We start from the raw sequence: 18,298 nt of genomic DNA on the forward strand, positions 1-18,298 counted from the left end.
AAAAATCAAGAAGGGGTCAATATCGATTGCCCCTCATACTGTCCCTTTTATGTGCAAGATTTGTGACTGTTGAGATACTGTTCATTTTTTTTGTTTGTTTGCCATGGCTGTGACCTGCGACAGCATTCGTGAAAAATCTATTACAACACAGTACGCTCATCTTTGTTTCTTGCCCAAAGTAAGGTAGATACCATCTTACCACTAGGTTAATCCATCCACCTGACCAGTGTCAGCTGCCCATTGGGTGGGCATCTATTTTGGTCGATTCAGATGTCATGTTTCTTTGGGATGTCATTTAGCCACTGAAGAACTCTTCAACTACACTGCTCATAGCCATCAACAAACTTTTTGCATGAGTTTGACAGCATGAGAGAATATTTTCTTTTATGAGACCGATGATAACAATTTCACATGACATGTGTGACAAGTACCTTGCAAAAAAATCAGACTAGGCATTTCAGTGCTTATCTTGTACTCCTATACAACTTCATAAGCATACTTAGCAATAGATAATTCCCTAGTGCAACATTCAGCACACAAGTGATGATAACATAAAAACAGGTGACCTGTCAATACCATTTGGGACCTCATATACAATCCTATCTTATCATCTTGGACAACTGCCCATGGGCTCATCAACTTTCAGAAGAAGCGATATGAAACCACGGCATCTTTTCCAGGATAGCACAAGCCGCCATCCTTTCAATACCACTATCAAATAGTATAAAAATCCTGAATGGAACTTCCAGGAAATAGGCTGCAGTAGCAAGGTTTCATCACCTCTAATTAATCTTTTTAACATGCAACAAACCACTCGTTAAGATCAAGCCATCAACAAGGAATCATCATCACAAAATTCTTGTGAGTCAAAACGAAGGATGAAAATAGAGCATCAAGGCTGTAACAATAAGCAATAAGATGGAAATATAGTTAAGAATATAATATATATTTACATTATTATTCCTTAATTGCCAGAGAATGAAACCATGATAAGGAGGAAGGATAGACACAATTGGGACTCCTAGCACACTAACCCAGACCTGAAGGAACCTACTGGCTGAAGTAAACTTGAAGACTCGGTTGCCACCATGAATAGAGATTAAATGGCCCTTCCATAACCTTCAATCAGATCTTGTTGATCTTCTCGGCTATCACAACAGGATTCTGCTTGGCAATCTGATCCCGGCCGGCCTTCTTGTAGTCGAAGGTGCAGTCGTGAGCTTCGGTATAACGGTGTGTTGAGCAGAAGGTACCTCCGCATCGGCACTGGAAGCCAGTCAGACCAACCTTCTTACGGCATGACAGGCATCGGTTGCTGGGTGGCTTTGGAGGCTCCTGTGCCGCTTGCTTATCCTCTACAGCTGCGGCAGGAACTTCATCTGGCTTTGCTGGCTCCAATGGTGTCTTCGAAGACGATGCTGGCGTAAATGCCTTCTTCTCCACTACTGGGGCAGCCATTGTCGTGACCTTCACAAAGTCCCTGTAGCACTTCGAACACATATTGTTCGTCATGCTACTGCCGAAGAAGCCACAGTTGTTTACACACAATATTGGGGCCTCCGGTGTGTGGACAGTCTCCTCAGACTCATTTTTCCAGCTTTCTTGTGCCATTGCTACCGGCAGGCTGTACGTGCAAAACAAATTATGAGTAAATGTGGATGAAAATTACATTTTTAGAATAGGAAATAAGTAAAACACCATATGCAAGAAAACAGGCTGCAAATGGGTGGGGGAACTAGGGATCGGTATCATGAAAAGGATCTGTACCATTTTCAGTTTCATTTAATTAGGTGATATAATCTGTTTTTTATTGTTTCAGCTCTCAAATTAATTTGCAAAAGATATAGCATGTATCAGCATTGCGCAGTAGGACAGCCAAATGTGTCACTGGATACATCCCAGGTTAACAAAATTCTAATAAATATTGTTCTAGCCAACCAAATTCAAGAGACCATCAAACCAGGGAATTGATAAAATTTCATAATTTCATACAGCTAAGGATTGTGTTCGCAAGCAGATGGAGATGGCAATGTTAGGTAGCCGATTTCAAACATTGAAAAACAGCAGGTTATATGATTCTCCCGAGAGGCTATGTCCTAGTATTATAGTAGTATCCCTCCAAAAGCTGAGCAATTCTTAAAACACTACAATGGGAAACACATAGAAACCAACGGTCTTCTCTGCTTTTGATTCCTGCAGAGCAAAATCAGCAGTGACGAAATACCTGAAACTCCGCGCTACAATCGTTCTGCTATATGAGCAGATCATTAGGCAGAACCAATGTTCTTCTACCTCATCGTTCGTCCATCTATATTGCTCACAGCCTCAGACAAATCATAGACTTTGCTGGATTGTTCACTCCACGATAACTTATGCAAACCGCGGAAGCAACCTACGTCCTCAATTCATCCCATCCGGATGTGCCTACAATCCAAGAAACCTCTCTCTAGCTTCCCGCAATCCCTAATATCCAAAAGGCGGCTGACCTTTTCTTCTTTTTTTTTTTTACAGGCTTATCAAGAAATCCCATGGCGCTATCCCCCCAGAATATAATCAATCGCTGATTTGCCATGCACGGCAAGAAAGGTTGATCCCTTTAATCCTTTATCAATCTCCGCGCAAAGGCAAAGCACACAGAAACCGTGTATCAATCGTTGGCGTAGCTTCCCTCACCTCTCATGGAGGTTCACACGATTGAGATAAGGCTGGGAGCAACATGCCACATCCAATTTTCCTCATAAGCGAGAGAATTCTATGTCTCCCACTCCTCCCTATGCTGATTGGCTCAAAAAGTAAAAAAAAAAAAATCATCTCCCCTACATGACTACATCTTAGAATCAAATCAAATCGCAGCAAATTTGGAAGCAATCAAATCACAGCAAAATCGATAACCATAAGGTCAACCTCCGAACACACAATCAAATCGCAAGCAAGCAACCCCTATCAACAACAACAACAACAATCACAGATCCAACCACACCCATCCCGATCTCCCAATAACCCCCTCCCCCCAAAAAAACCCCCAAAAAAATAAAAAAAATCAAGCCAACCACCCGACGAACCCGCGGTGGCGGATGGCTCAGATCGGCCACCGCCACCGCCACCGCCACCGCCGATCGGATCTGGGGGAAGAAGATGAACGAGGAGAGGGGCGCACCAACCTGCGAGGCGAGAAGGGCACGGGACTTTTCCTCACCGGAGGATTCTCTCTCTCTCTCTCTATCTCGCTTTCTCTCTCTCTTCGCGTTTTTTTGGGGGGGACGACGACGAGGCTGAGGGAGGGGAAGGTGGAGGAGGACGACGACGCGGTTGGTTTATTTTTGCGTGGCCGCTTAAATAAAGGGGCACATGCCGCCACGCCTTCCAAATATCCACATGGCACTTTCTTTAATAATCCCGCTCCATAATCTCGCAGGGTTCGGATTAATTTAATTAAATCAATTAATTAATAAGTAATTAGACGTGATTCTGGAGTCGTGTGGATCACACGAGACGAGGGCGCCGCGTCGACGTGTCACTGCGGGTGGGGCCCAGGTGTCAGTGCCCGCGGTGGGAACGCGGTTGCGAGCCGTTGCGGCGGATTGGGTGTCCGGGTTTCGGCGTGGGAACGGGTCCACAGAGGAGGAGCCCGTCGTGCGTGGTGGGGCCCACATGTCGGTGGAGGGATTTTTTGTTTTATTTTTGGAATTTTTTTGGTGGGGGGAGGAACCGCAGGGCCCACATCGAACTGTAGCGAGCTTTACACCGTGTAATTGGATACTACAGTATTTTAGATTTTGTTTTTCTGAGGGGACAGTATTTTAGATCTTTTTCTTGGGTAGGGTTATAGTGCTTTGATGTACTCTTCCAACAGTTCAATAGTTTATTGTCTCCAGGACTTTTTACCCCATTGATTTTTTTTAAGGATTATGTATACTCACTTCATTGGTCCACAATGGGTCTTTCTTTATTAACATATAGATTTTATATCAATTTGTATAAATATATTTTTAAATTGCTAAATGGTATTTTCATATGAAAACTTTATTTATAGAAGTTGTTTTAAAATACCAAATTAATTTATTTCTCAAGTTCATAGTAATAAAAACTTAATTAATCACGCCCTAACAGTTTTATTGTTTTTTAATGCCCTAACTTTATCTTTTTTCTTTTTACGTAAGACTCTAACTTCATTTTTATCTTCAGTAGAAATGAACACCACCGTCACCAACAGGGTTTGCATATTTAATCGATTGAAATATGTATTTCTAACATATTTATGATGCAAGAAGAATGTGGAGATTCACAATGAATCATACGTATGATATTCTCAAAAGTGGTGGGCTGTATGTGTGGAAGGATGTAGACATACCACAAGTTGCTCGAAATGGTAGCCAAAAATAAATTGTATTGAGGAGGGACAAGTATGAGGTTTTTGAGGTGGAAAGTTGCATTGTTCTCCCGCTGTCCTTACAAAAAGAACCCAATCCGAGGGTAAATCTTAAATCTGGTTAGAATTATTTTTATGGAGCAAGTAAGGCTAAGCGGAGGAAAGGATGGTGATAACAAGGGTAGCGGTGTTGCTACAATCAATGAGAAATAGACCCGATAACATATAATGCAAAATGTATTAACTCTTAGACTGCAAAATAGGCTTTTTGTACACGTGAGACAAACTTAAACCCGTCATCTTTTGAATTGTACATGTGTTGAAAATATTACTCCTCTAGTCATGAAAGTTATAGCACCAACACGATCTTTAAATCGGACAACTAATTTATACTACAATACCAAAACCCTATAAATTACAATAGTATGAAAGTATATTATTTTGAAAATACTGAAGAACATATCGATGCAAAAAGCCTTTCATATGTATCCACTAAGGCCTCATTTGAGTACATGGTAGATGAAGATTAAGTGCTGACACATATAACGAGAAAATCATTAGTACGTGATTAATTATTTTAATTATTTCAAACTTAAAAAATGCTCTTGGATATATAAAGTTTTCACATGAAATATATCGTTTAGCAATTAAAAAAAACGTGCTAACGAAAACTGGGGTACAATCTACATCTTAATCAGAGGCGAACATGGCCTAACTAAACGACATGTTTTATGCTGATAATTAAGATCAATTTATACGCCAGTACAAAAGTAGTATTGAGGATACGTGCATCTTGAGCTGGCCCTAGTTTGAGGCTGGCCCCCAACCATATCTTGCAAATGGAGTAGGGAGGGCAAGCCTAAGCATGATCTGATGAGATTGAGGTGTACCATATGTTCAAGGGAGAGGTACTGATCTGTTCTATTAGGCTTGGTAGGTGAAGAGATCAGTGATCACACTTTGAACAAAACATGGTACATTGTCATGTGTCAATTGTCATAGGAGGAACCTAGTGCCATATCAATATTGCTACAGTGCAAAAGGTGGTAACAGTGATTATAGTACTTAATGCAGGATCATCCACCACTAACAAAGGAAAATGACACCCCAACTAGAGCACTTTCGATCGACGACGCATTTCTTTCTCGTGGCACAAGCTTAATTGTCGATCTCCATATATATGTACTGATCTGGCCACTGTTGATCAATCTTTGGACCAGCCGGCCGGTGTAGGAGGCATAGACGTGCAGGTTGTCACTAGGCTGGAAGCACACCTACGGTGTGATGCAGATCATGGCACCCTCTGGAAACTCATGAAAGATACATATACCTACGTTGATGCACATAAGTGCTCTAATTTAGTGTTACGGATATGGGAACCCAACAGTTTACCCATTACCTACCCGGGTATGGGCATAGTAAAAACCTTGCACCTACGAGCGGGTGTGGGTTGAAGGTGAAATTTTTATTATCGTGGGTGTGACTATGGGGTAAGAAAATGAAGTGGATACATATCATCTATATTTGTAGGAGATAGAACATCAATGAGAGAATAATTGTCATATTAATCTGAGTATAGGAAAAACATACTGACCACTTAGATCCAGAGTGTGTATTGCAGGATCTCACCTCCAAACAAATCCCCAATCATGAGGAGTAACATGCTCGAGCCAAGCCAACTGAACTTACATACTTGCACGCGTGATTCCTAGATCCTGCATGCTGCTATACGATGCTAGTCCGCTAGGGATGGCAATTTCCCCGCGGGGCCGGGTCCCCTGAGGGGACCCGCCCCTACGGGGGCGGGGACGGGGGCAATTTTCAACCCGCGGGTGTGTCGAGGACGGGGCCCCGCATTTGGGCGGGGAGGGGATGGGGGACAGATTTCACCCGCGGGTGACCCGCGGGGCCCCGGGGGGTACATATAGACCTCAAAATATAGATCAAAGAAAGCCCAAAAGGCCCAACCCACTGAAGACGTTCCTTAACCCTAGCACATGCACATCCCCTCAGTCTCTATCCTCCCCACATCGATTCCCCTCCCCTCCCGTGCTGAGACAGGAACATGCGGAGGCAGCGGCGCGCGCTCGCCTCTGGATCTCGCCCTCTCGGCGTCGCCGGCGCCGCCTGCGCCTGCCAGCCGCCAGGCCACCATCTCCCCTCCGGCATCCGGTGTCCGGCGGCTCCAGCTCCTCCTCTCCCTCCAGAGGGCGGCGGCGGCGGCACACAGGGCGGTGGCGGCGGCACACAGGGCGGCGCCGTTGCCGGCCGGCCGCAGCGCCTCAGGGCGCGGCGGGGAGGCGACACGGGTAGCAAGGGCACGGCCGGCGGCGAGGCTGCAGCGCATCACAGAGTGAGAGGTATTGCTCCATCTCCAATACTCCAAATGTGCCTTGTGATTTGTCATGTGTGTAACTGTGTGTCATGTGTGGAATGATGGATCAATATGTGTTCTTGCTGAATTTTTATGATGATATTTAAGTATTCATGCTATTTTTGATGGTGTGTTAATTATATACAATATTTCTTTTTGCTGAAATGATGATTGTATTGTATTTTTTGAGCTGATTGGATGGAGATGCTACCCAATGCGGGGCCCCAGTCGGGTTGCGGGGCCCCGCAGGGGTTGGGGGCAGGGGATGTTTTCAACCCGCAACCCGCAACCATGATCGGGGCCGGGGGCGGGGGGGGGGGGGGGGGGGGTGAAGTCGGGGGGCGGGGTCGGGGGCGTTCCAGCCCAACCCGGCCCCGCCCCGCCCCGTTGCCATCCCTATAGTCCGCGACTCAGCTCGCTGGGCGCCAATATATAGATTGTGAGTTTGTGACTCTGCTTACGTATAATCAGAGACCGAGACAAGCCTAAGACAATTAAAACTCGAGTTCTAGGTTTATCTCCTTATTCTCTTTGTAAATCCATTCTCAAATTCATGAAAAGTTTGAAAATTCAACAAATTGTATTGATATATTGAGCCTTAGTCTTTATTGGTTAGGCCCTAGTCTTTTGTAAATTTCTGACTCCGCTGCGTATAATGGTATATGTATGCCAATTCTTTGTCAGGATTTTAGGTATCACCGCTGCTATATGTACGAATGATTTCATACGATGGTTGTACGATCAAACAGATCCCTCCTTCACAAAGCCCAAGCTCCTGACGTCCTGGCCTGCTATCTCGTTGGCTTGCATGCACATCCAACCAAAGCAATCTTCTTTTCTATCATATCTTAAGCAATCTTCTTTCTAATATCTTACGGTATAGTAATTGTACTTAGCACTTAACATTGAATTTATCATGTGGCAGGTTAAGCAAATTACACATACAAATATGTTCCTTGCACCTTGGACAGTGATAGTGTCAACCCTAGTTTCAGATTAAATTAAAAATAATGGCATATGTTTTGCAAAGAAAAATTTCAGATTAAATCCATAATAATAAAGAAAGCATTTCATGGCCATGAACATTGCCCAGGAACAAAAAAGAAAGAGAGATTAATTTACCAAAAAAGATGATTGTGAAGCTAAAGGAAATCAAGTAAATAAGATGGCATACCTTCGCCTTCGATGGCGTATATGCTATTAGATTAGTTTCAGACTTACAGATTAGATCGGAACATGCGAAAGATGGAATAGCGAACTCAGGTCTAGAGTTTGGAGTAGTGAACGTAAAACCAGGTTTAGAGGTGAATTGGGCTTTAGGGCCCATAAGCACGTTTGGACTGCGTCCGCGTGCACCGAGCGCTCACGTTAGGTTCCCCAGCCGTTCGTACCATTACATCTTGTCGTAACAAGATCGTAAAAAAAAAGAGTGAATTGTACATTGGACCATCTCTTTTTATCCATATTGCACTTTGGACTAGGGTTAAACTCCCATTTTCACTTTATACCAGGTTTCTTAACAAAATGTTTCACATTGTACCTGTCTTCTCCTCTAGCTGCCCCCATCTCCCTGCTCTCTTTATTCTTCTTCTTCTTCTTCGAGAGGCACGTAGATTTGAGCAAGCAGCCATGAGCAAGGCACAACGAGATCAAGCTGCCCCTGCCCAGTGCCCACACGGTTCTATTCGCTGGCTCCCCTGCCCAGTGTCCACACATTTCTGTTTGCTGCCTCAACGATTGGGATAATGGGCAGGTGGTCTCCATGCTCTGCTTGCTCATTGGTGGGAAGAAGATGCCATCCTACCAAGGTGAAGGCTCTAACTCCTTCAATGCCCAGAGCTTGAGCACCACGCTCATGAATCCGGTTGTTCCTTGCTGTCTTTGGTGTTGTACCCAAAGCTGAGCTCAACCTCTGTACATAGGCTCATCCACCTTCACATTCACTACCCAAATGTAGTAGCATGCCCTGAAATTAGCTTAGGGATGAAAGGAGGAAGAAGATGCTTTTGGTGACCGATATGTCAGCCAACTAGTCCAAAATACAACTTTTGGTAACAAAACATGGTCTAAAGTAAAAATACTTGCTACTACCTTGTCCAATATGCAACATAGGTAATAAACACTAGCCCAAGGTGCAATTCTATCTAAAAAAAATCGTATGTGCAGTATTTTCCTTGTAGGTATACAGAAACCACGGAGCGAATGTACCCTGCAATCATGCAAAGCTGCATGAAGATGCAGCAGTGTAATGGTAGTTACTACAGTAAATAGCAGCAAGATCGTGGCTTCGTGCAGGTACAGTACATGGCCAGAGTGCAAAACCGTCACGTGGGGCGTTCATGGCTTACCTAAGCACGCTGACGCACTGCTGGTCCGGTCCTCCTCATTTGGCTAACTTGTACAGTATGCAGCGCAGCAGCGATCTATCGAACCTCAAGTTCAATTTTGGTGCTTTGGGTAACAATTGGAAGTAGAGTAACATTCCGCTTGGTTTGGGTTTTTTTTTTCATGGATCGGGATTTATTATTTCTGTTTTGAGATTGGAACTTTCAATTGGAAGAAACACATACAGAAATGGGGCTCCTCCAAGTTCTATCTTAGATATAAAAAATTACTTACTGGTACTACTAGTGGTACCCCACTAGTACATTATCTATCTTAGATGTGAATATTACTTACTACTAACTCGTACTTCCTCCGTTTCATATTATAAGAATTTCTAGCATTGTCCACATTCATATACTTTTTTCGTATTTTAATGTACGACGCTGTTGACTTTTTAACCAATGTTTGACTATTCGTCTTATTTAAAAAATTTATGTTATTATCATTTATTTTACCGTGACTTGATTTATCATCGAATGTTCTTTAAGCATGATATAAATATTTTTATATTTACACAAAAATTTTGAATAAGACGAATGATCAAACGTTGGTTAAAAAGTCAATGGCGTCATACATTAAAATACGGAGGGAGTATTTGTTAATGAATTTAGACATATATGTGTGCCTAGATTCATTAACATCAATATAAATATGGACAATACTAGAAAGTCTTATAATCTGAAACGGAGGTAGTACATTATAATGCACTTGTGATGTAGGAGTAGTAGATTTAGTGATATAAACATACATTCTGAAAGAAATATTTCAAGGTCCGTGAAGAAAAATTTTCATGCTGAGACCAAGTAGGCTCGTTGAGCCCCACAAGCAATTCAATTACTACCAGGAACGACTCACTTCTGAGTTCTGATGTTACTCAAAAAAAAAAAAGTTTACACGTGTACAACATCTTGTTGATCTTGAGCGCGACACGACTCACTTCTGAGTTTGCCATGAAGCCTTCAGATCTTGTTGATCTTTGGCGCGACGACGAGCGGGTTCTGGCGTGCGATGACCTCGCGGCCGGCCGCCTTGTAGTCGAACGAGCAAGCGTGCGCGCCGGCGTGGCGGTGCGCGCCGCAGAACATGCCGCCGCACCGGCACGGGAAGCCCAGCAGACCCACCTTCTTCCGGCACGCCTCGCACCGGTTCTTCGCCTTCGTCGCCGTCGCCGGCGGCGCCATCACCGTCGTCCCCTCGCCTCCGACGCCGGAGTTGTCCTTGATCACGAGCGCCGAGAGGTCGGCGACGACCTTGTCCACCACTTTGTCGCCGTTCCCGGTGGCGGTGCCGATGAGATGTGATGTCGCGGCTGCGGCTGCTGCTCCTTGTAGCACTTGGAGCAGAGCCCGCCGGTGGCCGCGCTGCCGAAGAACCCGCAGCCGGCGGCGCACATCGCAGCGCCACCGCCGTCCCCCGCCTGCATCTTGCTCCCCGCCATTGCTACCTCCCTAACTCGCTGGATCAATCAACCTCGATCGCGCTAAAACACTAACGTTCTTGCCGATGAATCGTCGTGAGAGTCGCTCAACACCGCTGGATTCTCGTGCTTTGCCTTGCATCGGGTGTTCGGGTCGCCTTATATCGCAGCCAAGGCATGGCATTTCTCCACTGAACTCGAATTCGGAGCACGAGTCCGAATCGGATCGCTATCTGCGGTGCCCGCTTGCAGTCAGTGCACGAATCGGGTTGCTTCGTGGGCCCTGCTCTAAGTGGGCCGAGGAGCTCGAAATGGGCCGTTGACCAAATGGGAAAAGTCCGACCGGCCCTGCCATGTCGGACCGGTTAGTCACAGCCAAATCGGTATCGTTTTCTAAGGCGCGTGTCACGTCTTCGTTCGAGTGAGCCAAGAAACCGATAAGCCGACAAGCTGGAGTGAACCGAGGGAGAGTTTATGCTTTTATAAGAGTGTGTTTAGATGGTGGAGAAGTTGGGAAGTTGGAAGAAAGTTGGTAGTTTAGAGAAAAAGTTGGTAGTTTATGTGTGTAGGAAAGTTTTCGATGTGATGTGATGTGATGGAAAGTTGGGATTTTGGGTGAAACTAAACGCGGCCTAAGTTTTAGCGTGCTTGTTTCGTTTCTCACTCGCTCTGATCTCTCGGTTGATCGATCTCGTCGGCCATAGAGAAGCTACCTTCCTCCTCCGATCCGGCGCCGCCGCCGTGGCGTCGCAAGGCCAGCTCCTGGACTGCTTCATGTTCCCGGCCGATCGGCGCCCACCGGTAGGGCTATAAGTGGATCAGCCACGAACCAACTTATAGTTCAAAATAAGCGGGTTTGTGGCTTATTTTAGTATATAAGTGGGTTTTGCGGGTTGGTCACTTACACCCCTACCCACCAGCCTGCACCATGGCGGTGTCGCTCCCCGTCATCGACCTCTCCGGCCCCTGCAACGCCGGCAAAGAGCTCGAAACGATAAAAGAGCATTGAAAGAAATTTCTGCATTATTTACAACTTGGAACACGACAATGGCGTACAAGGCCGCAGGCAGTAGGCTACTGGCAAGAAACGGTCAATCCATCCAGAGCAAACATTGGTTGAATTGCCATGCTATATCTTTCTGAACATATATTGGCATCCATTGGCCGTGTACATCTACTACGTTAGATGTAGAGGCCAGGTTCCAATAGTACTATACATCTTGTGGGTGTGGCAAAGTCAGGGTTCGAAATTCCCCCACGAAATTATTTTGGCCAAATTTTTTTTTTGTCTTTTTTTGTGAATTTGACAAAAAAAATTCAAATTTAAACATTTTTATTCAAATATTTAAATTATTTCTGACCAAAATAATCAAAATTTCTAAAATTTTGGTCATATTGGTACCCTTAATACAAACACCGAAAATGATAATTTGAACCTGGGCGAAACCAGTTACGATTTCAAGCCGAGTAACCAAAGGGTTTATCCATACTGCCAAGTAACCAAAGAGTTTATCCATACTGCCGACAACTTTCATGCTTCTCAGTGATCTACTCCTTCCATCCCCATAATATAAGGCATGATCAAATTTGACATAGTCTTCAAAACTAATTTTTGATTTATAATTTCTCATATACTCTATGATTTGTAGCAATAAAACTATAACCATCTCAAAGTAAATTGAAATATCAATTCAATGATATTATTTTAGCAAATAAAATTTAAATGCTAATTGTTGGTCAAGTGTTGTTAAAATTGAATCTTAAAATACATGCATGCTTTATATCTTGGTAGGGGAAGTACCATGAACAATGCAGCAACGGAGCCCATATGGATGCTCAACTAGCCTCGGAGCCGTTGGATCCGATTTATCCTTTCTTAAGGATCACACAGGGATTGTCTTTTTTTTTTCAAGAAATAAATGGGCATGAGGTAAAAGTCAGTTGGCTGGAATGTACAATACAGTGCAAGTGGAACAACATGCTCAACTCGATAACTAATGACTCTTGCGAAATAGTACAAGTGCAAGGTTTATAATAGATCAGGTGATAGTCAACTCTAAACTTGTGCACATCATGTACTCATTAATTAAGAGGTGATATGTATAACACACTTACTCTAATACATTGTAATAAATTTTCTTTATTTGTTTACTTTTAATCTATTGGTATCTTGCCTTGATCAATTTTTAGAGTTTGTGTTGAGATTATCTTTGTTATGAGAGTTGGTATATCCTCTCTCTCTCTTCGCTTTTCCCTCATTTATCTCGTAATATAAGGTCACATGAATCTTTGCTTGCTCTAACCAAGTTGGAGTATTTGTTAAGGAAGTGTGTCCATTTCAAACCAAACTACCTCGTCAACGAAATACTCTTTCCGTTCCTAAATATAAAGGATTTTAATTGGATGTGACTTATCCTTATCCTACTAGAACGAATCTGCACAAGCTTTATGTCCAGATTCGTTGTACTAGAATATATCATATCCAACCAAAATCTCTTATATTTAAGAACGGAGGGAGTACATGCAGTGCTTTATTTTTATCCAACCCCAAGTTAATGTAGCGCGTGTACAATTTAAATGTGTCCTTTTTTCCTTTTGAAAAAGAAAACCGCCTAAACATGTCAAATGCCACACTATAATCTACTTATTTATATGTGGGAAGTTGCCGGGCATTAAGCAAGCCGAGCAACGAGTCCGCTAGCATGTCAGAAATGGCTACGATCAGTGCCCTGCGGCTCCTGCAGGCAGCTGCCTTTGCCGTCTTGCTTGTCTGCCTAGCGCCGGCAACAGCAGCGTCGGTTAGGCGGCTGCCGACGACGAGCTGCCCTGACAGGTGCGGGAACATCAGCATCCCCTACCCCTTCGGCATCGGCGCTGACTGCGCCCGCGATGAAGGCTTTCAGCTGGACTGCGAGCTGGATTCGCCACCGCGCCTCGTCACGTCGTCTCAGTTCGAGAAGCCACAAGAGCTCGTCAGCCTCTCCCTAGCCGACGGCGAGGCCCGGGTCCTCCTCAACCCGCTAAGCAAGTGCTACCGCGAAGAAGAAGTAGTGATCTTGGGCGACACATCCACCTCGTAATCGTATACGTCCATCAACGGCAGCACTACCTACCGCTACTCGCCGGAGAAGAACCGCCTCGTCGCGCTAGGCTGCCCCAACCTCGGCTACATCGTCGACGGCTCTGACAACTACGTCAGCGGCTGCATGTCCGCGTGCCGCCGCCCGCCACCGCCGTCGTCGTCGCTGGGCGATGCAGTGCCGCGGTTGCCGGGGCGGCCGGCGAGCGGTGCTGCCAGAGCGTCATACCCCCTACCCTCAACTTCTACGTGCCGTGCATGTTCAACTTCGCGAACGGGAAGGCGGCGGTGGACGACGAGCTCCGTGGCGGCACGATGCCTTGCAGGTAGGGATGTAAGTGGATAGTCCCGCTACCTGTATAAAAATCCGCTTGCTAGTTCCTTTCTTGTGGAGAAGAAGTTTTTACTCCCGGTTCGTAACCCCTCCGTAGTCCCGGTTTTTCAACCGGGACTAAAGATCTCTATCTTTAGTTTCGGGGTGAAAAAACCGGAAGTAAAAATCTATTTTTAGAGGCTAGATCGGTTGCTACTTTATTCTATCATTTTCTTCATTATTTTTAATATATTGATTCACTCTATCTCATCCCAAAATCCCAAATCAATTATCCCCGAATAGTCTCCAAATTCTCAAATCAATATATCTAAATACATCACAAAATCTTAAAAAATTTACATCACAACTTCTACAAAATTCATCACAAATACATCACATATTCACATCACACACAAATCAAATACATCACACACAAATCGTCTCAGATCCAAATCACATATTCTCAACAAAAAAAAAGAAAGAAGACGAACGGCCCGCCATCTCGCCGGCCGCCGCCCGCCGTGTCCCCGGCTCCGCCGCCAGCTGCCAGCCGCTAGCACGCCGCCGCGCCGCCTCGCCTGGGCCTCCGCGCCCTGCCGTTGCAGAGAGAGGTGGGGAGGTGGGGAGGAGGGAGGAGGGAGAGGAGGAGAGGAAGGGAGGAGGGAGAGGAAGAGATAAGGGTGACTCTGTGAGGAAATGAGTTAAAAAAGGAGAGGAGGAGATTGTATTGATCCGATCCGCGTGCAACCACCCTGCTTATGTGGACTTTTTTTCCGGTTGGTGTTACCAACCGGGACTAAATTGGTAACATCAACCGGGAGTAAAGCTTATATCGATCTTTTTCCCCGTTGGTGTTACCAATCGGGACTATAATAACCGGGAATAAAGATAAAAAAATTCCTCAGAGCTTTCAAACCGGAACTAAAGATGTTTTTAGTCCCGGTTTTTAATACAACCGGGTCTATTGTGAAATCTGGTGGACCGACCAAAGATGGTTTCTCCACCAGTGATGGTAGTATAAAATTTAGAAGAAAAAGTAAACTAGAAGTGAGATAACATGTTTGCCCGTCCCGCTTGCATCCCTACTTACATGCACGTGTTCCTGGTGGAGAAAAGCTGGATTGAGACCATGTATGACGATAGGAAGGATTTCAATAGGATCGACGGCGAGTTCGAAGTCGTGCCCGTCGTGCTCGACGGGACGATCCGGAACGTCTACAACTACGCGTGCCGGAGCTCGCGACGTACACCAGCGACGGCCAGGGGTACCGGTGCAATTGCTCCAAGGGCTACGAGAGCAACCCCCTACCTCGACGACGGATGCACAGGTATATAAATGGGCCGGCCCTGACGGGGGGCGAGCAGTGCAACCGCTCTGGGCCCCCCGATCGTAGGGGCCCAACAGGAGGAAGCAAGCCACAGTAGTAGCGTCGTAGCGATTTCTAAACTCAACAGTCAACGTTCCCAATTCCTACGCGTACGTGAGTCACAAGATTAACGCCGCCCACCGCGCGCGTTGTCACGTCCTTTGGATCGATCACCAGTCGTCATTCATCCGATCATCCAGTCCTATCCGTTCCCCACCCATGCGTTGATCAATTCACCGGTATCGCATCGGCGCATCCGCGCGCCTGTCGAGTTGCCGTCGGCTGCCGCCACCAGCAGCGACTGCACGAGCCCATATCTGCAAGTCTGCAACTACTATTGCTGAACTGCATTGAAGCCTGATGATCGAGAGGAGGTGAGCAGCGGGCTGCAAGGAGCAGCAACACCATCACATTGACATCGCTAATTGGTTTATTGAATTTTCAATTTCTATTCCGTTGCCATCTGCACCTTGCTATGTTAGATTTATGTCTCTGGTTAATTGTTTAGGTAGAGTCTAGAGATTTGGACTTGGAGTTGGACGAAGTTGCCCTAGTGTATCCGTTGCCGACTCACTTTATTGATCATTATTTAGATGGTATATTAAGGGCCCCTTGTTTTGTTTCGTCCTAGGCCCATACAAACTCAGGATTGGCTATATAGTCATCTTATTAAACACAATGATTTTTAATTTATTTGACTCTCTCAATTAATTCCCATATATTTGTCTGATGATCAAATGATGAAATTTCCTTGCGATCGAATGAAAGATATCAACGAGTGCTTACACCCGAAAGAATACGGATGCTATGGAAACTGCATGAACACACCAGGAGGCTACACTTGCGTGTGCCCTCCTGGGACTAGTGGAAATCCGACCGAAATGAATGGTTGCCACTCAAAGGACAAGTTCACCTTTGTTGTCAAAGTAGTTACAGCTTACATGCAATTAATTAACTGGTCACAATGCAAAATTGCGCTCAATTTCTGAAATAGAAATCTAGTGGGGGGGGTAATGGGTATGCAATGGCGCCGTGTTCAGGGTCAGTGTCTTCTTGTCAGTGTTCATGTGCTTCTGGCTCTACCTTGGGCTCTAGAAAAGGAAGCTCATCAGAACGAAGCAGAAATTCTTTGAGCAGAATGTTGGAGTGATCCTGCAGCAGCAGATGCATTCCGGTGGAGGTGCCCGTGGGTTCAGGATATTCTCTATGGAAGAGCTCAAGAAGGCGACCAACATTTTCGCTGCCGGCCATGTTCTGGGCCGTGGTGGTCATGGTGTTGTCTACAAGGGTGTCCTTGAAGACAAGACAATAGTAGCAATCAAGAAGTCAAAGATGATGAAGGAGGCCCAGACCAAGGAGTTTGCGAGAGAAACGTTCATCCTCTCTCAGATCAACCATCGGAATGTCGTCAAGCTCCTTGGTTGCTGCCTTGAAGTTGAAGTGCCCATGTTGGTCTACAAATTCGTCTCAAATAACACCCTCTACCACTACATCCATGGGAAGAACCCCCAAAGCTGACATACCACTTGATATTCGTCTTCAAATAGCTGCAGAGTCTGCCGAGGCGCTCTCCTACATGCACTCATCTGCTTCACCGCCAACCCTCCATGGAGATGTCAAGATGGCAAATATCCTGCTTGATGACAAGCTCAGCGCCAAAGTTTCTGATTTTGGGGCATCAAAGCTACCACCAACTGATGAGATCGAGATCGCAACGTGGGTGCAGGGAACTTGCGAGTACTTGGACCCCGAATACCTTATGACACGCCAATTGACCGATAAGAGCGATGTATACAGTTTTGGTGTCATCGTGCTGGAGCTTCTAACTAGGAAGAAAGTATTGTACTTGGACGGGCCAGAGGAAGACAGGAGCCTGGTTTCATGCTTCACCACAGCAGTGAAAGTTGGTCGTCATTAAGAGCTTCTGGACATCCAAGTAAGGAATGAGATGAGTGATGAAATGCTACAAGAGATTACTCACCTCCTAATGAGATGCATAAGCATGAATGGGGAAGAACGACTAATGATGAAAGAGGTTGCCGAGATGCTAGAGATGCTGAGGAGATACCAACATCACCCATGGGCTGGAGCTAAAGGCAATGCAGTGGAGGTTCAGAGCTTTCTCAGTAGGGAACAACAGAGTGAAATTACCAACTCGGGCAACAAGATGTCCTAGATTTGGAAGAAGGTAGCAAATATACATTTAGCTTGTAGATCATGCACTTTTACATCAATGTTTATGTAAATCAATCATGTAACATGAAAAACAAATATGTGACCATTGCGGAAAGAAAGGACATAAAGAGTTCGCAAATGAAATGTTAACATGTAAATCTTTCTTGGACAATTACCCACCAGAAAAAGTTTGTTAGATTATAACCTCATACATAACAAGTTGCTACGGAAGAACTAGAAATTCATGTGTGTAATAAGATTGCACGATAATGATATAGATGAAAGATATGTAATTGTGTAGTGTTATAAACCAATGCAAAATCACCATCGCAAACCAAACACGGAAGAAATGTCACAGGAGATCTAAACATGATGATGACACCGAGGCACAATATTTAATAATGGAGTTCAGTCGAAGGCTACATCTCCGAGACATTGATTACGAGCGTTCTTCTCAATCTAGCATATTACAGCGTATCAGAGTTGGAACAACCCTCAATCGGACGACGCCGGCAGCCGCTCCCTCTCGCTAAGCTAAGTTGTCATGTAGTTACAATAGGTCTATCTCTCTATTTAAGAGAGAGTCTAGGGTAGAGTACGACTCTTACTCTATTCCTAACACCTATTACAACTCCAAGTTCTAAATTTTAACCGACCACGTACACATATTCGACAAAAACTCTAACATGTAACATTAAGTGGCACATGTACATTCTTTCACAAAATAAAAAAAAGAAATTAAGTTAAAACAAACATAGTATTAAGACAATTCTCCTAACCATCTCTATGTATTTTAGATTTATTAACCACTAGAATTAA

General features: G+C 44.9%; 2 protein-coding genes and 1 pseudogene across 4 annotated transcripts; 1 reads left to right on the top strand and 2 right to left on the bottom strand.

Annotated features, from left to right (window-relative positions):
• Positions 1–863: 863 nt before the first annotated feature.
• Positions 864–3,358, bottom strand: LOC4342503 (zinc finger A20 and AN1 domain-containing stress-associated protein 9-like). 3 transcript variants are annotated; one of them, NM_001403025.1, is made up of 2 exons: positions 3,162–3,308; positions 864–1,624 (listed from the first exon to the last, which is right to left on the bottom strand). In NM_001403025.1, the coding sequence occupies exon 2, from the start codon at positions 1,609–1,611 to the stop codon at positions 1,126–1,128; it is 486 nt and encodes a 161-aa protein (NP_001389954.1). In that variant the 5' UTR covers positions 1,612–1,624; positions 3,162–3,308; the 3' UTR covers positions 864–1,125. The 3 variants fall into 3 exon arrangements, with proteins under 3 accessions (NP_001389954.1, XP_066168053.1, XP_015647896.1); XM_066311956.1 differs by having other exon boundaries at positions 878–1,624; positions 3,158–3,358; XM_015792410.3 differs by lacking the exon at positions 3,162–3,308 and adding an exon at positions 2,225–2,379 and having other exon boundaries at positions 878–1,624.
• Positions 3,359–10,027: 6,669 nt separating this feature from the next.
• Positions 10,028–10,746, bottom strand: LOC107281568 (zinc finger A20 and AN1 domain-containing stress-associated protein 10). The gene is given in 2 exon segments (XM_026026743.2): positions 10,028–10,446; positions 10,449–10,746. Coding segments are annotated over 2 exon segments (477 nt in total). The 5' UTR covers positions 10,567–10,746; the 3' UTR covers positions 10,028–10,087.
• Positions 10,747–13,256: 2,510 nt separating this feature from the next.
• On the top strand, positions 13,257–17,518 carry LOC107277176 (wall-associated receptor kinase 5-like; annotated as a pseudogene).
• The last annotated feature ends 780 nt before the right edge of the window (positions 17,519–18,298 follow it).

Source organism: Oryza sativa, chromosome 7, assembly GCF_034140825.1.
Source record: "Oryza sativa Japonica Group chromosome 7, ASM3414082v1".
Taxonomy (NCBI): Eukaryota; Viridiplantae; Streptophyta; class Magnoliopsida; order Poales; family Poaceae; genus Oryza; species Oryza sativa.

Coding starts and splice junctions, on each gene's coding strand:
- LOC4342503 (XM_015792410.3), bottom strand. CDS start 2,268: ATGATCTGCTCATATAGCAGAACGATTGTAGCGCGGAGTTTCAG. Junction 1,625..2,224: donor ATTGTAGCGCGGAGTTTCAG/GTATTTCGTCAC, acceptor TTGCACGTACAG/CCTGCCGGTAGCAATGGCAC.